Consider the following 21,331-nt stretch of genomic DNA (forward strand, 5'->3'; position numbering starts at 1 on the left):
GCTATGTAGAGTGGTGCTTTCCATCATTTTAAGCAGACTGCCTTGCAAAATGATTAACCCCCTACCTTACTCTCACGCTAGAGCCACCCAGGAATGGGTCCATATGAATTCCTTCCCTCCTGTACCTGATTATTGCGAATATTTTTTGTGATTAATCACATGAATTAAAACCTTAACTTTGACAGCCCCACTAATAATGTTTATATTTGCATTCATTCTCATTTAGTGATTTGCGCATCATGTTCCTTATTTCTGTCCCTTTGGTTGATATAAATAATGTAGTTAGTCATCTTTCTTTACATGCTGTCCTCTTTCCTGCAGAGGCGTCAAACAGAGGAAAACCCCCATTAGGAGACAAATGTTGCTAATATACATGTCAGCAGTCTTATATAGCTTGCAACATGTCTGAAACATGTTCTGTACTTGTCAAACATCAAACATGCCTGATATTTAAGCTTTCATCCTCGTCGCAGCCTCGTTTTTACCTGATTCCACTATTGCAGAGGAGTTATCTTAGGAACGCCAGAGGAAGGGAATTTATGCTAACTTGGCACAAATTATTTTGATGGTGAAAGTTCAAGGTGACCGTGGCCTCACATCTGTACCATTGTCTTGGGAACGCCGAAAGGGAATTTGTCTTTTAGAGGGTTTAGCTCTTCAAATGACATGCTTTAAGTCAGTATGGCATCATGTTGATATGCTAAAGCAGGAACACATACAGCTCATTAGGGATGGACGATAAGGCCTAAAATTTATATTGCAATATATTTTGCAGCCTCTTGCGATATCCATCCATCCATTTTCTACCGCTTGTCCCTTTCGGTAATGATGGATGTATTATTTGGCATATAAATGATAATATAACTTATAACTCTTTCAAAACAGGTTACAAAGACTCTTAATTTAGCTGCTGACGTATACGGTAACATATTCAGCATTTTAGGGGCCAGACACTTGGCCTCTGGTGTCGTTAACCTTTTGAGGACATAAAGGCCAAATTATTTTAAGTCCACAGTCATAATTAATGTACTTTAAAGTTTAAGGATTATTACATTTTTGTATGCATTACTTTTAATTGATTAAATGAAGCTGTTTATTTCACAGAATTGTGTATTTCTTAATTTATTTTTTTTGCCCACAATGACAACAACATGTTGGGGCTTTATCTTATTTAGTGCACGGCCAGGAGTGTTTTCCTTCACGTTAAACTAGTGTGGTCGAGTGGGTTAGAAAAAACTGCAAAACACGCACACATTGTTGACGGTAGGCATGGTGTTCCTGGGATTAAAGGAGTCACCTTTTCTACTCCAAACATATTGCCGGGTATTGTGGCCAAACAGCTCAATTTTTGTTTCATCTGACAACAGAACTTTCCTCCAGAAGGTCTTATCTTTGTCCATGTGATGTCAGATGAAACAAAATTGAGCTGTTTGGCCACAATACCCGACAATATGTTTGGAGAAGAAAAGGTGAGGCCTTTAATCCCAGGAACACCATGCCTACTGTCAAGCATGGTGGTGGTAGTATTATGCTCTGGGACTGTTTTGCTGCCAGTGGAACTGGTGATTTACAGAGAGTAAATGGGACAATGAAAAAGGAGGATTACCTCCAAATTCTTCAGGACAACATAAAATCTTCAGCCCGGAGGTTGGGTATTGGGCGCAGTTGGGTGTTCCAACAGGACAACGACCCCAAACACACGTCAAAAGTGGTAAAGGAATGGCTAAATCAGGCTAGAATTAAGGTTTTAGAATGGCCTTCCCAAAGTCCTGACTTAAATGTGTGGACAATGCTGAAGAAACAAGTCCATGTCAGAAAACCAACAAATTTAGCTGAACTGCACCAATTTTGTTAAGAGCAGTGGTCAAAAATTCAACCAGAAGCTTGCCAGAAGCTTGTGGATGGCTACCAAAAGTGAAACTTGCCAAGGGACATGTAACCAAGTATTAACATTGCTGTATGTATACTTTTGACCCAGCAGATTTGGTCACATTTTCAGTAGATCCATAATAAATTCATAAAAGAACCAAACTTCATGAATGATTTTTGTGACCAACAAGTATGTGCTCCAATCACTCTATCACAAAAAAATAAGAGTTGTAGAAATTATTAGAAACTCAAGACAGCTATGACATTATGTTCTTTACAAGTGTATGTAAACTTATGACCACGATTGTATATCCATTAATACTGTAACGATCTGCTGGTGGTAATGTTTTATGTTTGTGTGATTTGAGTTTATGTTTATTTTTTCCATGATCGCAAATGCACCGTCCGTGCCTGAAAGTGGATTGGCAGAGAATGAGGAAGTGTTGTTGTGTGTCTGGGGAAGCACAGAGATGAAAGTGTGTGCACGGTAGATAAAACCTGTTGGAATTATGTCGGTTGTTAGCATAAGATTGGCATTAAAAATTAAAAGTTTGTGTGACTTCTTCTGTAAGCTACAATACATTGTATTATATTCTATAGCACTGTACTGCGTGTGGGACTCTGGCAGTTCATACGAGGCAGAATTAAACCCATCACTGGTCAAGGAAGCCGCAATGACATGATGATCGCACTGAGGGAAAGAGCTGCGTCTGTCGGGGTATCACGGTCAATCTGGCCGTGGCGCATCACAATTTTTGATGGGCAGACAGCCAAAACGAGGGGCAATGATAGCCATGGCTGTCGTGAAATTTCTGCCTTGAACGTATTGCATACTTTTCAGTTGTATAGTTTTCTCACAAATAAAATTTGGATATCCATCCAATACCACGTAATTACAGGGGCAGTATTTGTCATACCAGTGTTCATACCAGTACCTAAAATTTTAGCCGATAGCTTGCTAGCAAGGATGCTACATTGTTGTTCGCTTGTCCCCATCAGATTTGCGGGACACGACTACAATGTGCCATCAAGTCATTATCACTACGTAACAGTAGTGTTAAAAGCTCAGTCGTTGGTCAAGTTTGTATCATTTATATCCTATATGTGGTCTATATTGCGCAGCTGTAGATGAGGTTTCTTTTTTTTCTTCTTTTTTTTTCTTGGACTTTTGACATGTACAGTCCAGAAATACAATTAAACACATGTCAAATGATTTTTTTTTCGTAGATGAGATTTCTCTGCGATGAACACAAATGAAAGGAAACTGGAAAATGTCAGTCGCCTTCAGCACTTTCGCACTTGCAGTGCTTCTAATTATTGAAATTGAGGGTTGCCATCCTTGCAGTAACAGGATCAATAGGATTGGCACGCTTGTTTAGGATTCAAGGCCTCCTCTCTGCCTTTGTGTATTTTGGTTTGCTTCGTCCATTAACTTCTGGTCAAACATCTGCTGCTGCTGTTTGCTAGGAGGAGGAATGTCCTAACCCACCTACTATTTTCAAGACCTCTAGGCTAGTGTTTCTTAACCAAAGGGCCAGGGCCCATTGTTGGGCTGTGAAAGGCCCGCCAAAAAAAAAGAAGTTCCTCAGCTGTTGTCAGTATGGGCCGCAGTGGTACTCATTTGTAATACAGTAACAGTAATGAATGTATCAAACAAACACAGTAAGTCTGGAGCTAAAGTCATAGAGAAGTTCAAGCCCAAAACATATGACTAAAGTGGCTGTATTTTCATTTGTACTTAAAGTTTATTGAAAGTTTATTTAAGAAACATATATATTGTAATTTATTATGAATTTAATTAGAACCAACTTGAAAAATAAATTCATATACAATTACGCAGTGCTAAATTGTATGTGAATTTATTTTTCATCAGTTTTTATGGTCCATTTCTTTTGCAGGATATTTGATTAATATTTATTTTTCTAACCAGCCTGACCTAAGCCTTGATAATATTTATTGTGATGAATGTATGTATCTGATGTATTTGAGTGGGCCCCAGGTTCCGCTGTAGTAGAAAATGTAGGCTCCGAGGTCAAAAAGTTAAGAACCCAGAGTCTAGGCCACACTTTTTACTTTTCGTTCTCCTGCCTCTAGTCATTCTCATTTCACATTCATTGGTAAAAACTAGACGTGGTTTGACCAATATAATTTTCCTGATTAGCCTTTATATTGAGGATTTTTCTCTTTTCTGACTTATAAATGTTAGTGTTGGATAGTTGTGTTAAACAATATAAAAACATCAAATCATCAAGTTCATGCATTTGGGTGTGATGATGAACGCAGTTTTTAATGCCTTCAAATGCTGTTTATTTTTATTTCATTAACATTGTACCATTTGTGATATCACAGATTGACGGATGTACTAATGTAGGTATTTCTCGTACAGGCTTTCTGCCAGGCCCCTCCTCTCTGCTCTGCTCTCTTGTGCCAAAGCGTGAAACACCCAGTGTTCTTTCTTCTCGTTATTACATTACATATACATACACCGTGTTTATTTGTCCACAACATTTTTACACGGGACTCTTTCGTCAACATGGACCAGTAAGCACAAGTTGGATTAGCCACTAAACTTCAACGAAAAAGACAGCGACATTGCAACAATACAACTTGGTTTATAAAAATGTAGAATAGAGTATTATTTGTATTTAATTGTGGCATGCGCACACTGATACTGATGTTCAGCGTGCAATTAGAGAAATAAATTCTAGCTTTTGTTATGCGGTTATGTATTGATCCGAGTGGGCAGTTGTCCCTAACGTTGTGACCGGGTAATCTATAAATTGTTTATGAAATTTATTTTCAACTGTGGCTTTAAAAAGAAATAGCGGTGATGTTTGTCTTCAAGGTATATATTTAACAGTGAACGTTCTCAGAAGATAAAGTATGATACTTTTTGAGTGGGTGGAAGGAAGTGTTAAATGTAGATTAAAATCATCATGGGTCCCCTTTAATAAATGTTACATATTGATTGGCCTTTTAAAATTGCTATGCTGTTAAAACTGGATGCCTGTGCTCATTTCTTTTGAGTGGCTCAATATCAGAAAAAGTCGAGCAAAAATAATACCTTTTGATAAAAAGAGGGCAAACACCTCTCTTCAGTAAAGTTTACAATCTGATTCAGAGCAATACGGATATAAAACACTATTTAAAAAAATTCCATTATTTCCCTTGTTTTTTGTTTGTTTGTTTTTTTACAATGCAATTTCAAATAGTAGTGTCACCGCTGATAGAATCCAGCAGTGTTCATACTGTGACATACATAGGTGCAAAATGGAACAAAAATGGCAGCCTCTTTTGAGGCGCTTTAGCCCTCCACTTGCCAGTGGTCTTTCACAGTGTGAGACCCGGTGAATGGATTCGATATGGGCCACACATTTTGCCGGGGGACTCTTCTTTTCAGTGGGGTCGCAACAAAAGGGCCATTGTGGCCCAGTGTGCTACTGGCTTTACATAACGAAAGAGCCTTACTTGGCCTAATCCTTCTCAACTGTACTAGTATGGCTATTAGGAGCTGTATCCGCTTTAACATGGGAGTGCATTTAATTGTGCTAATTATGTATGTATGGATTTTCTTGCTTGTTTGTTTGGGCATGTGTGGAAACTAATCATTGCCAAAGTTTGATGTGTTTCAAGGTCTGAATCGTCCAAAGACAAACATTTCATTTGTCAGTCTTTTTATTTGGTGATGCAGAAACAAAAACAGCATTTTACAAACCTTTAAGTTCCAACATTGTGATTATGATGACCATCTCAACTATTCCTGCTGATAATATTAACATGCGTAGTAGTGTTATTTTTTGCTTCTCTGTCAGTCATGCTGAAAGACATATTTGCATGAACTGACTTTTTGTAACATTTAAATTTTGCACTTTCACTCCAGCATAAATTTATGTGAAATCTCATGTCCATATATTTTAGTATCTGGATTGTGTTTGCCCATATGAATAATTAGGAAGATCTTACACATGCTTGTAATTTAAAGGGAAAATGATAATTAGATAAGGACAAATAAATGAATATCGTCCATCCTTCACCAACTTCACATTCTCCAATTTCCTCCACCAGTTAATCTCTGGCTTTCTGTGATGTTTTTCTAAACATTAAGGTCAGACCCACCCAGTGCTGTTTACGGGCCCCTTCTGGGTGGATTTTCATTTGTTGTGATTTTCATTTTCATTTGATTTTTAATTTATAATAAGCATCAATCACCTCAAAGTATCGTGGACACCCTTACGTTACTCAAGCTTCCCCAATAGAAAACACGCCTCTGTCATTGTGCGTCCTCGAGTTAACGTGCACATTCAAATCACCTTCATCCTTGAATAAGCATACACATCTCACATCCACATTTCAATATAATCCCCCAGAGGAGATTTGACAGGATATGATGGTGTGGCTGGGATTAATAACTTTCAAAAGAAATAAAGCAATTACCTAAAAGGCATTTAGGATATTCTGCCCTTAATGTTGAATATTACAGTTTTTAATGTCCTTTATGTGTTATTTTGTAGAGAGTGCTCCGGCCTGCGCCTTGCATGGGTGCCAGTTTCAGTGTGCTGTGACTCACGAAGGACCCAAGTGCTACTGTGGCAATGGCTTTGAGGTGGCTGCAGATGGAAAAACATGCAAAGGTGAGCAGACATTTTGGATACATGCCAAACACATGTAAGCACTGTGTTTCTCATTAATGTACCGTCATATCTCTCTCCTGGTAGATTTCAATGAGTGTAGTGTGTATGGGACATGTAGTCAGACATGTAAGAACGCTGAGGGCTCCTACACCTGCAGCTGTGTGGAGGGCTATCTGCTGCAGCCAGACAATCGTTCCTGCAAAGCCAAAAATGGTGAGAGCACAAAAACAGCCACTCCTTTCTCAATGTCCAACATTTGCTGCATTGTCCCTTCTTCTTACCATCGACAGAGCCAGTAGATCGTCTTCCCATGTTGCTGATTGCAAACCTCCACGACATCCGCTGTACCTCCCTGAGCGGCTCCACATCCAGACTGCCTTCAATTGGCACCAAGCAGACCATGGCAATGGACTTCATCTATGCCAAGGAGACCGTCTGCTGGATCAATGTGGGTGAAACACCCGCAACCACGCAGCTGAAATGTGCCAGTATACCTGACCTCAAGACAGTCACCGACATTCGCACCATCAACATTTCTATCACTCTGCATCGTGAGTATTGTTTTATTTACCACAACAAGAGAAATCTTGTGCTTCTGTGACATTATTGATACTACCAGGCCAACACCATAATAGAGGAATAAGTTAAGGAAATAAACCTTAATGTTCTTTTAATATCTTTCCTTTTAGAATAGAATTAAATGTTTTTATTGGGGCCGTCAAATTTAAAAATTCAACGCAATATCGCATTAATCATCTATCAATGCAAATTAATAACCCGTTATACTTCGACCCCACATGCTCCTGCTTTAACTGCAGCTGGTTACCTGAAAGGGGGTGTGGGTTGTTATACGGTCAGGGATCAGGTCACTGCATACATCAGTGCAAATTTGAGTAAGGAGACTCCGACTTGTGTGCTTTGTGACAAGTTTTGCTTCAAAATACTGTACACACAGATGAGACTTAATATATAAATGTTACCAATTATGTATATTTAGTAAAACGTTTAAAAAAAAAAAAAAAAAAGAAAGACATTCTTAATATAAAATTGCATTTTTAAGTGAATTTAAATTTTACAAGCAAGTAAGTTACTGTAAATAATCATGATTAATCACAATTCAAAAGTGTGATTAATTTGATTAAAAAAATAACCATTTGATTAAAAATAATAATTTGACGGCACGAGTTTGTATCAATACTGTTATAGGATCAATATAAATAAGTTGAAAGGTTGACACCAGTAGTTTACAATTAAAATAAATGTACTTGTCCGCAATATTCTAATTTAATATTCCTAAGAAAATCTACTTAATGTTCATAAAATTGTGGAGGCCATTGTACTTCAATTTATGAGCTTATTTAGTTCTGTGACGGAGCTCTTAACTCAAAAACCTGTACCTCAAATCAACATCTCCCATTAAAATTAATTGAAATCTATTGGTGTCTACCCCCACTCCAAAACAGCATCTTTTTAACATGTAACATACCTTTTAAAAAGAAAATCCAACTTTAAGATAAGAAATATTGTATAAAAACAACACAATAGAATGTACTACTAATAACTACAATAGTTTTATAAAATAATATAATAATAGTGTACAGCATTTACCTTGAAAAGTCGACTTCTATGGTAATTCCTTCCAGCTGCTTCTCTGTCAAACACATCATCAGCAGCTTCTCAATACTTTCATGGACGAATGTCAGTCGTTTAGATATTATTTTAACATTCTTGGCTGGCGTTAGGCTTATTCTTTTTCAGTATGTTGCAGACCAGCAGTGATATGCTCGAATGGCTTCACCACGTTGGCCACCATGTTTTTAATGATTTCTTTCTTTAATTAATATAATCCACTTCTTATTCTCAGTACTGACCCTCACACTCATTTTATTCCTTCCCATGCTTGGAAAACAAAGTTATGTCAATCTGGAGCTATAAGCTAATGCTAACGAATAAGACCAGTTGTTTTGGGCGGATTTTACGGGGTTCACTGTGACATTTGCTACGCCAACTTAAGGCAGGGATGCCTGTAAGTTAAAGCATAGCAATTAGCTGAAAAACAGTTCTTATCTCAAAACACCTAATTTAGGGTACCACTCCAAAAAAATGTTTTTTTTTGTTTTTTTTAAACTTCAAAATCAATTAATTTAACCACTGTGTCGGAACGGTGGAGCCAAACTCAACATAGTGGGGTCTGGCAATTTAATTTACGTTTTGACTTTTGCTCAAAACTCAAATCTGCGACAAGTTTAGCTTTTCTATAAAAGGCTTTGCCATAATGTTAGCTGTTTTAACCTTCATGGCCACCAAATTTGTTGCAGGAGTAAGCCTGAAAGTCAGCGTCTATAGCCTCTTTTGTACTAAGATCCTGTAGAATTGCCATTTCAGAATTGCAACAGAAGATCCAGCATTTTTTTTATTTTTTTTATTTTTTTTAATAGCAAAGTGGAGTATTTCCACTTTTGTGTTCTTACTGATGAAACATGAACAGACAGATCAGAGCTGATAAAGTTGAGGACATAACAACAACATGACGTCTGTCCATTTTCTCTGACAGAGTACACAAAATATTGGACCCTTAAATGGTCATGGTCATACAAAAATCGTAACATAACAATTTTAGAGTGTACACTAGTAAGTAATAAGAGCTGCGGGCGTTAGAGAAATTTAAATTAATGTCTTTCTTTACAGAGCCCCAGCTAGTAATCAGCTCAAATTGTAAAATCGGGGTACATTGCTGGAGGACTCAGATGAGCAGCACAACAGTGCCAAACAATATCTAATGAGTTCTGGTGTATTTTTCTGACAGCGTACAGTACCTTTAAAGAACAGGGGCGCACTGACACATCACTAAATCATGGAGGCAATTGGTTTGAAGCGGACTTATAGTTCTATGATATTGCTGCCAGCATGTCTGGAATATGCAACACAGGCCTTTGCTGTATCCTTTTATATCTTGATTTATGTACCAGCAACATTTCTTTTTCAAAGCTTGGAATGAAAAATGACTTCCATTGTTAGTTTTTAAGAATTCTTTTAGTGCAATGCACACAATTTCCCATCATTTGCTGTATTGATTTAATGATATCAATTGTTAGATTATGTGCTTCCAGTATGAAAGACAGCATGGAGACAATGCTACAAAACAAGTAGAAATGTCTTGTTTGTGGACTTTTTTCATGCATTTTCCCAGACTCTCAAACTGCCATTTTTTATGCAACACACTCAGCATGTGAACCTTTCCTAGGTGTGAGTCACTCTGATTGTGCCAATTTATCTCTGAATGTAAGCCAGACATGTTTTATTTCAATATTGGCTCAAAAAGCGGTTAACCTTTTAAGATGGGTAAGTCTACATTTGTGAATACTAAAATGAGTTCCTTTGTGAATGAGCCTGAGAAATGTAACAGCAGTTGGAGGGAAAACAGGCAAAATCGTTGGGTGTGTCGACCCTGACATATGGGACTTGAACCCTTCAATGTGATAGGTGGTGCTTTGACTCATATGCACCTTAAATGGAGCTTAAGACACGTCTGTCACAGTTGGGTCTGTGCTGCTGAGAATCTAAGGACCAACATTCTTAGGTGTAACATTTTACTTGTAAGGATGATACAGTCGCATAGATAGTGTTTGTATGTGTGTTAGGGGGGTAAGCTAAAGGGAACCTAACAGGAGGAGACTTAAGTCATAGCTGGAAATGATGAAATCAGACATGCTGCCATTGGGGAACATGGGCCGTACATCCCTAAGATTTCTTCAGCTACGTCAGGTCCTGTAAAGTCAGGTCATAACCACACAAATACAAGCACTGACCCAAATACCTTTGACTCATTGGTGCAGGACTTGGTAAAATATTACCTTTTACTTTTTCTCATTTAGCTTCATCTGCAACTGTAAACATAATGACTACATAAAGATTTTTGAGTATTACAGACATCAGTTGACACACCAGGCGTTGAATATGACTTCATGTAGTGATCTAATTTCACTGCACAACCCCGTTAGGTCTATGCTGCGCATGATTGATTGACACTTCAATTTAAAGGGGAACTGCACTTTTTTTTGGACTTTTGCCTATTGTTCACAATCATTATGACAGACATGACGTCATATGTATTTTTTTAAATGCATTCTAACACGTAAAAAACGTAAATAAAAGTTTGCTTACAGCAGAGTCAATGGGAGGTCCTCTAGTCTAGTGGTCCCCAACCACCGGGCCGTGGCCCGGTCCCGGTTCGTTGATCGATTGGTACCGGTCCACACAAGAAATACTTTTTTTTTTTAAATTGTTATTAAATCAACATAAAAAACACAAGATACACTTACAGTTAGTGCACCAACCCAAAAAACCTCCCTCCCTCATTCACACTCATTCACACAACAGGGTTGTTTCTTTCTGTTATTAATATTTCTGGTTCCTACATTATATATCAGTATAGATCAATACAGTCTGCAGGGATACAGTCCATAAGCATGCATGATTGTATTTTTTTATGACTAAAAAAATACATACATACAATACATACTGTTGTGAACATGTATGTTACTACATTATATATAGACTTGCACTGTGTATATAAAAAGTTGATGTATGGTTTGAAAGTTGTTTTAGAGGGCATTGAAGGCTATAACGGTGACTCCCATTAGCTGCATCTTCCAAGCGTTTTGATTTAAAATCCTAAAAAAAAAAGACATTTTCTTGTCCCTCAAAATGTTTGTAAACAATAGGCAAAATTCGTAAAAAAGTGCAGTTCCCCTTTAAGTAGTGGACATCTAAAAGTAATGGCTCGGACTTGGTGCCTCTGAAACACATGGCACTTAATTTTCTCTAAATGTAAATTCTTCACAAAATAGTTTGTAATATTATTTATTTACTTTGTAAATATTCTTCTCTGTCGATCAAGGATGTCCAAAGTGTGGCCCTGAGGGCATTTGCGGGCCGCTGCATGACTAAATAAAAATATAACAAAAAAGAGCTAAAAGACTTGGGGCCTGATCTACTAAAGGTTTTTGTGTACCGAAACAGGTACAAAGTTGATAGTGCATGCAACGCTGATTTACTAAGCTTGTACGCAGAGGATTACGTCTCTGAAGTAAACAAAATAAGGAGATGAATCCATTTAGCGTGTCTGTCTTCATGAATTTGCAGAATATGTGCTGATTATGAGAACGTCCCCAATACTGGGAGGAAGAGATGCAAATATAATAATTTAGCACTGTGATTTATCAAGACTAAAACTCTTCTGCGGGTGCTATTTTGCGTCTTTATTTAGTACGACTGAAAACTGCATACAAACCGGTACAGTTATTTTTTAATGTTGTTGCTGCTGGATGAGGGAAACAAGTGTTTTCATGGGCACATAATGTCTATAGTACAAGCAAAACCCTCATTTAAATAGGGCAGTCCATGCCACTTTTGCACCTAAGTAGATCATATGCAACACGGCCACTAATAGTACACATTATTTTATAGTTTGCACACGCTATTTGGCACTTGGTATTTGGATCTTTGTAGATCAGACCCATTATGTATTGAGAAAAAACTGAAATTTTGATACCAATACCTACGTGTGTCTCGAGCCAATATTAATAATGGATATCAGAGGCGTGTTAGAAAATATTCAGTAACAAATATGTCCCCATCACTCAACTTACTACGTCGTGAGCTTAATAAATATTGTGGCCACTGGGTGTCGCCCAAAAAATAATTACCACTCCACTTCAACTTAAAGGCAGCATAAGTCCATTCCAAACGGTTAATAATAAATAGGTTAGTTGTTTTCATACTTATCATTGTTCTCTTTTGTAACATTCCACACTACAAAATAGTAAAAGAATGTGTGCTGATAACATATCGGATTTATATCAGTCTTAACCAATACTCAAGACTCTAATATCAGTATTTCATAGAGCTTATAATGTCACCAATTAAATGACATAAAGCTGACACGAAGTTTTGTCTTCATATCTATATGTATATATGTGTAATTTCTGTTTTTTAGCTTTTTTTCCTGGAACAAAAATAATATCATACATTGTCTTTTCAGTATGCTGCCCTTGGTGGAAAAGTTTGGACACCACTGCTACAGCTCATTATTTTCAACAATTCAAATTAATTACTTTTTCAAACATTGCACCAAAAGTTGCAATGTTTCGGGACTATTGTTTTAAAAAATAATTTTGCATCCGCGTACGATTTTACCAATCTGTTATCAATGTTTTACTGTAAAGGCAGTTAATATGACAAATTTGGTTAAAACCTTTTAACACTGCATTATAATTGTACACTATCTCCCATGCATAGACATGTACACATCGTTTGCAAAACAAGAATGCCTAGTTTTACTTTCATTTAAAAGTTACTCACCTTGTTTGTTTTGCTAATTGCAAGAGATTTGGATGAGACCGCTTCAGTTGTCATCATAAATGGTAAATGTAAATGGCTTATACTTGTATAGCGCTTTTCTACCTTCAAGGTACTCAAAGCGCTTTGACACTATTTCCACATTCACCCATTCACACTCACATTCACACACTGATGGCGGGAGCTGCCATGCAAAGCCCTAACCACGACCCATCAGGAGCAAGGGTGAAGTGTCTTGCTCAAGGACACAACGGACGTGACGAGGTTGGTCGAAGGTGGGGATTGAACCAGGAACCCTCAAGTTGCTGGCACGGCCACTCTCCCAACTCCGCCACGCCGTCGTGTGTATCCTAATTGAAAAGTGCCAGTCAAGTGATGACTTTACTTGTGTTCTACAACAATGTTGCACAAAATGCCAAAATAATGTATTACATTTCCATCAAAAACTTCAGGAAACTGTTTTACAGATATTAAGTATCTCCAGATGTGATGTTGTGGTGTGTGATGGATTGAGCAACATTAGGATTCCGTTCACAAACTCCACATCTTTATTACTATCACAACATACTAAATGAAGGGTACATTAAAACAGTGACTTTGCAGCCACGTCTTAATCGCCGAGTTGTTAACAAAGAAGTGAATCTGCATCAAAATGCTAATGCATACAGGGACAAAGCAACAGACCGAGTCGAAATTTGTGGTTAAGTTGCGGTAGTTGGATCAGTGCGCAAGAACGTAATAAAGTGCAGGGATTGGCTGATTTTGCGTGAATTGGTGCAAATTCCTAGAGGGACTGAATAAGCCAAGCCATGCCTGTGTACTCTATGATTGCCAGATTTTGAAAAGAGCCTGCAGCCTTTAAGCTGAATCAAATCGAATCGTTGTGCAATCTACTTATTGGTTCAGTTAGTTAGGGTTGGTCAGCGCTGTAATTACACTTGGATGTTCACCAAATAATTAGTCATGACAATAACATATCGACCCAAACAGGATCTAAACTCGACAAAAAGATAATGAATCACTGAGTTAAATCTGTGAATTATGGGTGGATGCAACACAGCATCAATTTATTTCTTGCAGCAGACCAAAGCAATTAAACTAGATGAACATTTGTGTTTGCCTACTAGCTTGTGTTTACTGTACGGACATACCAGTGTTAGTGGTCAATCATCTTGTCTAACAACCTGATAACAAGAATAGTGTGGGGACGCTCCTAAAAGTATAGTGTGCAGACCCGGGAGACTGGTTTTAGAAAGGATATGATTAACATGGAGCTTTGGAGGCTGACAGCTTTCACACACATAAAATGATTTAGTGCTTTGTGCTTTGGACAACATCACAGATGACTAGACTGAATGTTCCAGATGTAGGCTGCTCTGTCTGCAGTTCTGGAAACATACAGTAAGAGGAGCAAAGGCTGCCTATCCCATTCTCTCCATTCTAACCACGGAAGGGACCATCGCTTAAGTCCACGTCCTTCTTCCCTGAATATTAGTCAGTCACTCGCTTTGTTATTTGGCTTCGTCTTTTCAAATATGCCCTCAGCTCCTTCCTTCAGTGTTAGTATACTTAAAATTTGAAAAAAAGTAACTGTCTCCTGCATCTGCCTCTTTCGAGGACATGTTAATATTATCCATATCAATTGAGGCAGGAATGTCCAAATGAGACCTGGGGGCCATTTTTAACGGCATGCGGCGCATTGTGAAAACTGTTACTAAAAAACACACATAAAAAGTGTAATAATAAAAGAGCAACCGGTGTAATGTAATTTCAAGACATTGAAATGTAGATGTTAATGACACAAAGCTGACACGCAGGCTGTTTTTTTCTATTTAAAGAAATCTATTTTAGTGGTGTCGAAAATGAAAAATGTCAATGGCCTCTGCGTATTTAGATTTTTCCGTGTGCAGCCCTCTGTGGAAAATGTTTGAACACCCCTGATCTAAGGAATAGAAACTGTGGATCAATCGTTCAAATGTTGTTTTTTTTCATTCAAAAACCAACAACAACAAAAAAACGGATAACGACCTGTTTTAAAATTGTTTTTTAAAGTCCATCCATCCATTTTCTATCGCTTGTCCACTTGGGGTCAGGGTGTCAGGGAGGGTGGCTGAAGACTATCACAGCTGCACTTGGGCAAACAGCAGGTAAAACAAATATTTTTTTTCTTATGGTATCTCTAATGAATAAATAAAATATGAAGTAGATGGATAAAAAGTTCAATATTACCTAATATTTGTAAAATATTTTAAACCGATCCATCTGTCCATTTTCTACCGCTTGTCCCTTTCGGGGCCGCGGGGGGTGCTGGAGCCTATCTAATATTTGAAATTCCATTTGATGCGCCAGGTTCACCCGGAAGTAGTTTTTCGTGGATTTGGGCTTGCAGGTAAACAAACGTAAAAGAAGACCCAGGACTGTACTACAATCTAAGTTAACGTTTTTTTCTTTGTTGTACGTTTTTACTAGGCCAAACATTGAATACAAAACCGCATGGATAACTTTAACAGGATATTTATGCCAGGAGCTGCTTGGCAGCAGGATAGGTAATAGGATACAAGATTATAGCTAATAACAGTACCACCCCCTGACCAGTAAGAGGTCTGAGCTGATAAAATCCCGCCCACTAACCAATCAGTTGTGTCAAAAAAAAGGCACCATCGTTCATTGACCATCCATCTGTTCACTTCCCGTTCTGACTTTATTCACAATATACTCCATAAGTAATAACATTAAAAATGAATAAATAAATAATAATTAGTGAAGTAAGTTATATTTCATATGGTGAGATAAATAAGATTATCTAGAAAATGAATGGTTGGATGTTATACATTCAGAATGTTTATCATGGTTCTTCTTCTTTGTACTTTGTAAACACTTTAAGTTTGAAGAGTATCTTGAATTAGATCATTTTAGTACATTGTTTGATTTCTTTGCTTAATTAATTCCATAATTTAATTCCACTTACTAAAGGTCTTAAGTGTCTTAAGTGTTTAATTTAGATTGTTGTACAGTCCTGTCTTCTTCTTCTTGATTGTTTACCTTCTAATTATTTTGGTTTCACTCTAAAAAAATTGTTATAAAAACTGATTGTCCTTAGTGTGTGAAAGTGATAGTGAATGGTTGTTTGTCTATCTGTGTCGGCCCTGCGGTGAGGTGATGACTTGTCCAGGGTGTACCCCACCTTTTGCCTGAGTCCAGCTGGGATAGGCTCCAACACCCTGCGACCCTGAGAGAGACAAGCGGTAGAAATGGATGGACCGATGGAGATTGTTATCCATTGGATGAAATGAATGAATGAATGATACACTGATTGAATAGCGTCTCCATATCATTGTATTATGCGAGTGATTCAAACAATATCAATGATGGCCATTAACTATGTTTCCGTAAAAAAAAACTGTTCCGCAGTGTTTAAACTGACCTTTTTGCTCAAAACCTTGAACTCCTCACAAAGTTGACAGATGTTTTGTCCAAACGGCAAAAAAATTGACTACAGTTGAAAGACTGTAATGCAACTCTAAAGCTTAAATAAATAAGATAAAACAGAGTATGTGGTCGGTTGGTCTCACATGAGAGATGACCTCCTCAGTTGGTTGAAAGTTCCCTCCTCAGAGTTTGGCGCTTTAGCAGGTGTTAATGGCAGGATGTGAACAGTGCTGGATGTGGCAAGAAGGCGAAGTTTCCCAACATACCCTCCACTTACCAGAACCTGAGTATATAAAAATGTCAAAAAAATAAGTGTCTTTCTGGAGTCAGTTATGCAATTGACTAGTTTAAGGGTTACACAACAACCCTCTCTCCTCTTCTGTGTAGGAGGCTAATCAATACCTTGTGTAGAAGCCTATTAGCTTGAAATGGATTTCAATGGGAGTATCATTATCCCTCTTAAGTCCACAACAAACTGTCTCTTCTGTCAAAATTGTTGTTTTTTATATTTAAAAACATTTCGGACCATTTTGTTCTTCCTCCCTTTGGTATTTTGGAATATGATGACTTTTATCGGCTTGTGTGTTTTCACTTACCTCCCTTTTTAGAGAGCAGATTGCTTCTCCCTTTGCAGACGGCCCCTGGATTATTTCTGTCTCGAAGATGTGCCAATATTTTCAATGTTCTGTTCATACATTTATTTCATCCTCAGCATGTCTTCTTTGCAGACTGCATGCCTTTATGCCAGCATTCTCTGCTTTTTTGCCGTTATAGTAACAGAAGCCTACTGAAGTCATTTGAAGCTGTGCGTGATTCGAATGTGGGGCAGTATAGTTGGACATTAGGCCCAGATGTGTGTGTGTGTGTGTGTGTGTGTGTGTGTGTGTGTGTGTGTGTGTGTGTGTGTGTGTGTGTGTGTGTGTGTGTGTGTGTGTGTGTGTGTGTGTGTGTGTGTGTGTGTGTGTGTTACATGCATATGCAACCTGACCATCGTTGTTTGGGTTTAATCTGGATGCTAAAGCTTCCATAGGCTGATTGTAGCATCCCTGTTGATGCTGTTGTATTCTTGTCAAAGAAGGGATGCCAAATTTGTTAGTTGGATGCGGCTTTTTGTGATATGCAGTGCTTTAAAAAGAAGTGATGGCAGCTGTTACAACACAAGGTAGAATTTCTCCCACTACCCTCTGGGGTTTTTTGCATTGACAAAAAGTGAGACTTGGTTCCTGCATGCCCATTTTTTTAAGCTGAGATGAATGTTTTCTATGCAAGGTTCCTCATTTTTGCATGATTAGGTCAGCTTTGTAAGATGTGTAGTCGCTTTTGTTGAAAGCAGTTATGTAAGGTCACTTGCTGGTGATTTGGCAATGTGTCAAATGCACAATCAAACAAAAGCATGAGGGAATATTTATCCTACATACTTTTGCTTCAGCTGATTTAACTATGAGTCCTTTATTTTCACTTATAGTCTTTAAGGCATGTATTTTATAGTGTAACCTCAAACTATTTCAAAAGCATTCCTTATTCTGTCAGTTTAAAAAAAACAGGTCAGGAGCTTTTGCACATATTTTACAAGGTCATTTTAGCCTCTTAATTATACTCGCACTGCCAGCAATAAGTGATTAAGTCACTCCAATTGCACATACAATTTAAACATTACCCATAATCTAGTGCAAACAATAATAGCATATGTGTTATCTTTGTTCATTCTATTTCTATACCGCTTGTCCTCATTAGTATCACAGGGGAGCTGGAGTCTATCCCAAGAGCAAGAGCAAGTGGCTGGGTACACCTTGATCTGGTCACCATTCATTCGCAGGGCACATATAGGAAAAACATCCATTCTCATTCACATCTATGGACAATTTAGAATATGTAATCAGCCAAACATTTTAAGGTGTGGGAGGACGCCAGAGTTACTTGAACCCTCGATCTCTTGTCTACTGTAGAGATAACTACTGGGCTACCATGCGGTTTATGGGTATTTTTATTTCAGTTTTTCTGGGTTTTTTTCCCCCTTTTAGAGTAGAATATGCAAGGATTCAAAGAACTTTATTGTCCTACCACCACACATGAAATGGAAAGAAATGTAGTACCTGAGGTCCCAGATTTAGTACAACAACAACAATAGTATGTACATAATAATGTAACTTGAAAAATATATAAAAGGATTTGGTTAAAAATAGCATAAGTTAATATGAATATAGTATGAATAGAATAGAATAAATTGAAAAATAGAATCAATTGTGATCCTGTTGTGCAAATAGGCATTATTAAAGATATAACATTAAACCAACGTCTGACATTCCTATATGTATGTGTCAACTAGATGTAAAAGTCTGAAATGCTTTGCTTGTCATGATCTTTGATTAATGATAAGTGATCATCACTTAAATTGTAGAGGGCAAATGTTGACTTAAGCAACATTATGGGAGATTGATTTGAGGTAAAGCCCCAGGACTAATATTGTTTTTCATTTTATAATTTTGTGGTAAATTAAAAAGCGCAATTTCTCTTAATGAATGTAACTGTTTAGGTTTCTTGAACATTACTGGTGCTCGAACAGGACTGAACATCTTTTTACTTACCATATTTGTATGGACCTAAAGCGAGCTAACAGTCACAAAGTGAAATGTTGTGTTTTAATGTTGGATTTAAAGTGAATTTATTCTAGTTTTGAAAGCTTGTGTGTGTGTTTCTGTTCTCCACCCACTTTCACACCTTTCAGATGTGGAACAGATGGCTATCGACTGGCTGACGGGAAACTTCTACTTTGTGGATGATGTGGACGACTGGGTGTTTGTTTGCAACAAGAACGGCCAGACATGTGTTAGTCTGCTAGACCAAGAACTGTACAACCCTAAAGGCATCGCCTTGGACCCGGCTATGGGGTTTGTGCATCCTTCTTCATGCCCTAATGCAACCTCTAACCCCCACTTACCTCTTTTAGCAGGTCATGAGAAAAACATGCTGTCGTAGGTTGAACAACATGCTGACTCTGTATTTTTTGGGAGAAAAAAGCTTGATGGTTGTTTCAAGTTCCTATCATTAAGTTCCCTCTTTCCATAGTGTCACTTCCAGTTTTTTTAATGACAGCTAATGACTTGAATATTACTTATTTGTCTCGCTTGTGACATCTCTTCCTTTAATTCCTGCTGACAGAGAAATTATCTTTTCGCTTTCTGTTGCAGAAAAGTCTTCTTCACTGACTATGGGTCCACTCCGAGGGTAGAGCGCTGTGACATGGACGGTCAGAACCGAACAAAGCTGGTTGACACTAAGATTGTCTTCCCACACGGTATCACACTGGACCTAGTCAACCGGCTAGTGTACTGGGCTGACGCCTACCTGGACTACATTGAAGTGGTGGACTATGAGGGCAAAAACAGACACACCATCATTCAAGGCCTTCTGGTGAGAGTTTACAAGAACAACTCAACAAGCACCAATGACTAGCCCCATATCCACTTCTGCAACCATTCCTTAGTAACAAAAAGACCGTTTTCCTACTTTAGGTATTGGCTTTTGATGTCTTTTCAGACATTGCAGTTCTGCTCTATGGAGAGAGGCTACCCCCAGGGGATAAGTCCTTTTTATTGCTTTGATTGATACAACTTAAGAAGAGTGTGTGATTTTCCTGGCTAATGCCTCTCTAAACATATTAGTCTGGCCCTAGTGAAGCTTGGCTCAAACTCGTAGCGGTGTAATGGTCTTAATGAAATCAGGACTGCAGTGGTGTGTGTGTGCGTTGAGTGTGTGTGTGTGTGTGTGTGCGTGTGCCGGAGAAGCAGAGGTGGAAGTGAGGACGAGGGCTCATACATTACTGTTACAGAGCTGCATAGAAACAAAATCTTATATAACTAGAACGGCACTCAGTAGAGTGCAGACCTCTGCCAAAGCCTAACTGTCTAAATCATAAGCCTCCACAGATACACAACTCTTGCATATGTTCTGAAGGTTCCTATATCATCCATAAAGAATGTTGTCAAAAGTGGAAAAAGGAGCCAATTCCAATCTTAAAGTATTTTTGTCTCTCTGTCGAAATTATTTCTACAGTGAAAAGCTTGGCAGGAAGACAGAAAGGATGTATGAAAATGATGTTACACAATGTATTAGTCATGCGACTATTAAGTCCGATGATGATGATTTTAATCTACATTTAAAACCCTTCCTTGTGGTATAGATGGAATGTTTTGTATATGTTTTAGTGTAAATGTTGCTCCACAGTCACATATACAACCCGTTTTTTGAGTCTGCAAGATGTTGGTTTCTGGAGGCGTTCCCAGATTACAAATGAAACCACGTTCCACTCTCTCCAAAAGTATCAGAATCAACCTTTTAAAAATGTACACTGTTTAAATATATATCATGAAATCCTCACATCTATCCCCCGCACTCCATACAAGGCTGAAAATAAATTTAATAAACATTACATAGATTCACCCGGTCAAAAAATTAGATACCCCTGCCCACTCTCAGATCGATTCAGAACTGCATAAATAACAGCTGCTTTTAGCAACATTCATCTCACTCACTACATGTTGCATGTTGTTGAGTTCCTCCCCATCTTGCTGAGAGCTTTACATAATGTCCAAATAACATCCACCTTGCTGCCACGTAATAACGTGGCCAGACTGCAAAAGCCTGTGTACAGACGCATCCAAAACTGTTTGCAAGCTCAGGCCAAAATACATGAAACTTATGATTTGATGCTTTGACATTGTTTGACACGATTAAAAAGGTAACCCTTTAATGATAGTGGTTTCAATTGCCAGACAATTCAGTTTCCTTGTTTTATTGTGTAACATCTTTATTTCAGATAGAGCATCTGTATGGGCTGACTGTGTTTGAGAACTACTTGTACGCCACCAACTCGGATGAAGGCAACCTCAACCCCAAGACCAGTGTGATCCGAGTTAACCGCTTCAACAGCACCGACTTCCAGGTGGTGACGCGGGTCGACCGAGGCGCCGCGCTGCATGTGTACCACCAGAGACGGCAACCACAAGGTGCGTCACACCAGTCCATGTCTGTATATTGGTTTT

General features: G+C 38.2%; 1 protein-coding gene across 4 annotated transcripts in view; it reads left to right on the top strand.

The window, feature by feature from the left end:
* The window catches only part of lrp1ab (low density lipoprotein receptor-related protein 1Ab), a 200,611-nt gene that overhangs the window by 102,286 nt on the left and 76,994 nt on the right, over positions 1–21,331 (top strand). For all 4 annotated transcript variants that reach the window (XM_061985848.2, XM_061985856.2, XM_061985874.2 and 1 more), the window contains exons 4-9: positions 6,381–6,500; positions 6,585–6,713; positions 6,791–7,051; positions 19,015–19,177; positions 19,478–19,700; positions 21,106–21,295. In XM_061985848.2, the coding sequence (XP_061841832.2) occupies positions 6,381–6,500; positions 6,585–6,713; positions 6,791–7,051; positions 19,015–19,177; positions 19,478–19,700; positions 21,106–21,295 (1,086 nt within the window). The remainder of the gene's footprint in view (positions 1–6,380; positions 6,501–6,584; positions 6,714–6,790; positions 7,052–19,014; positions 19,178–19,477; positions 19,701–21,105; positions 21,296–21,331) is intronic.

The sequence above is a fragment of the Nerophis lumbriciformis genome, linkage group LG01 (genome assembly GCF_033978685.3).
Source record: "Nerophis lumbriciformis linkage group LG01, RoL_Nlum_v2.1, whole genome shotgun sequence".
In the NCBI taxonomy this organism is placed as follows: domain Eukaryota; kingdom Metazoa; phylum Chordata; class Actinopteri; order Syngnathiformes; family Syngnathidae; genus Nerophis; species Nerophis lumbriciformis.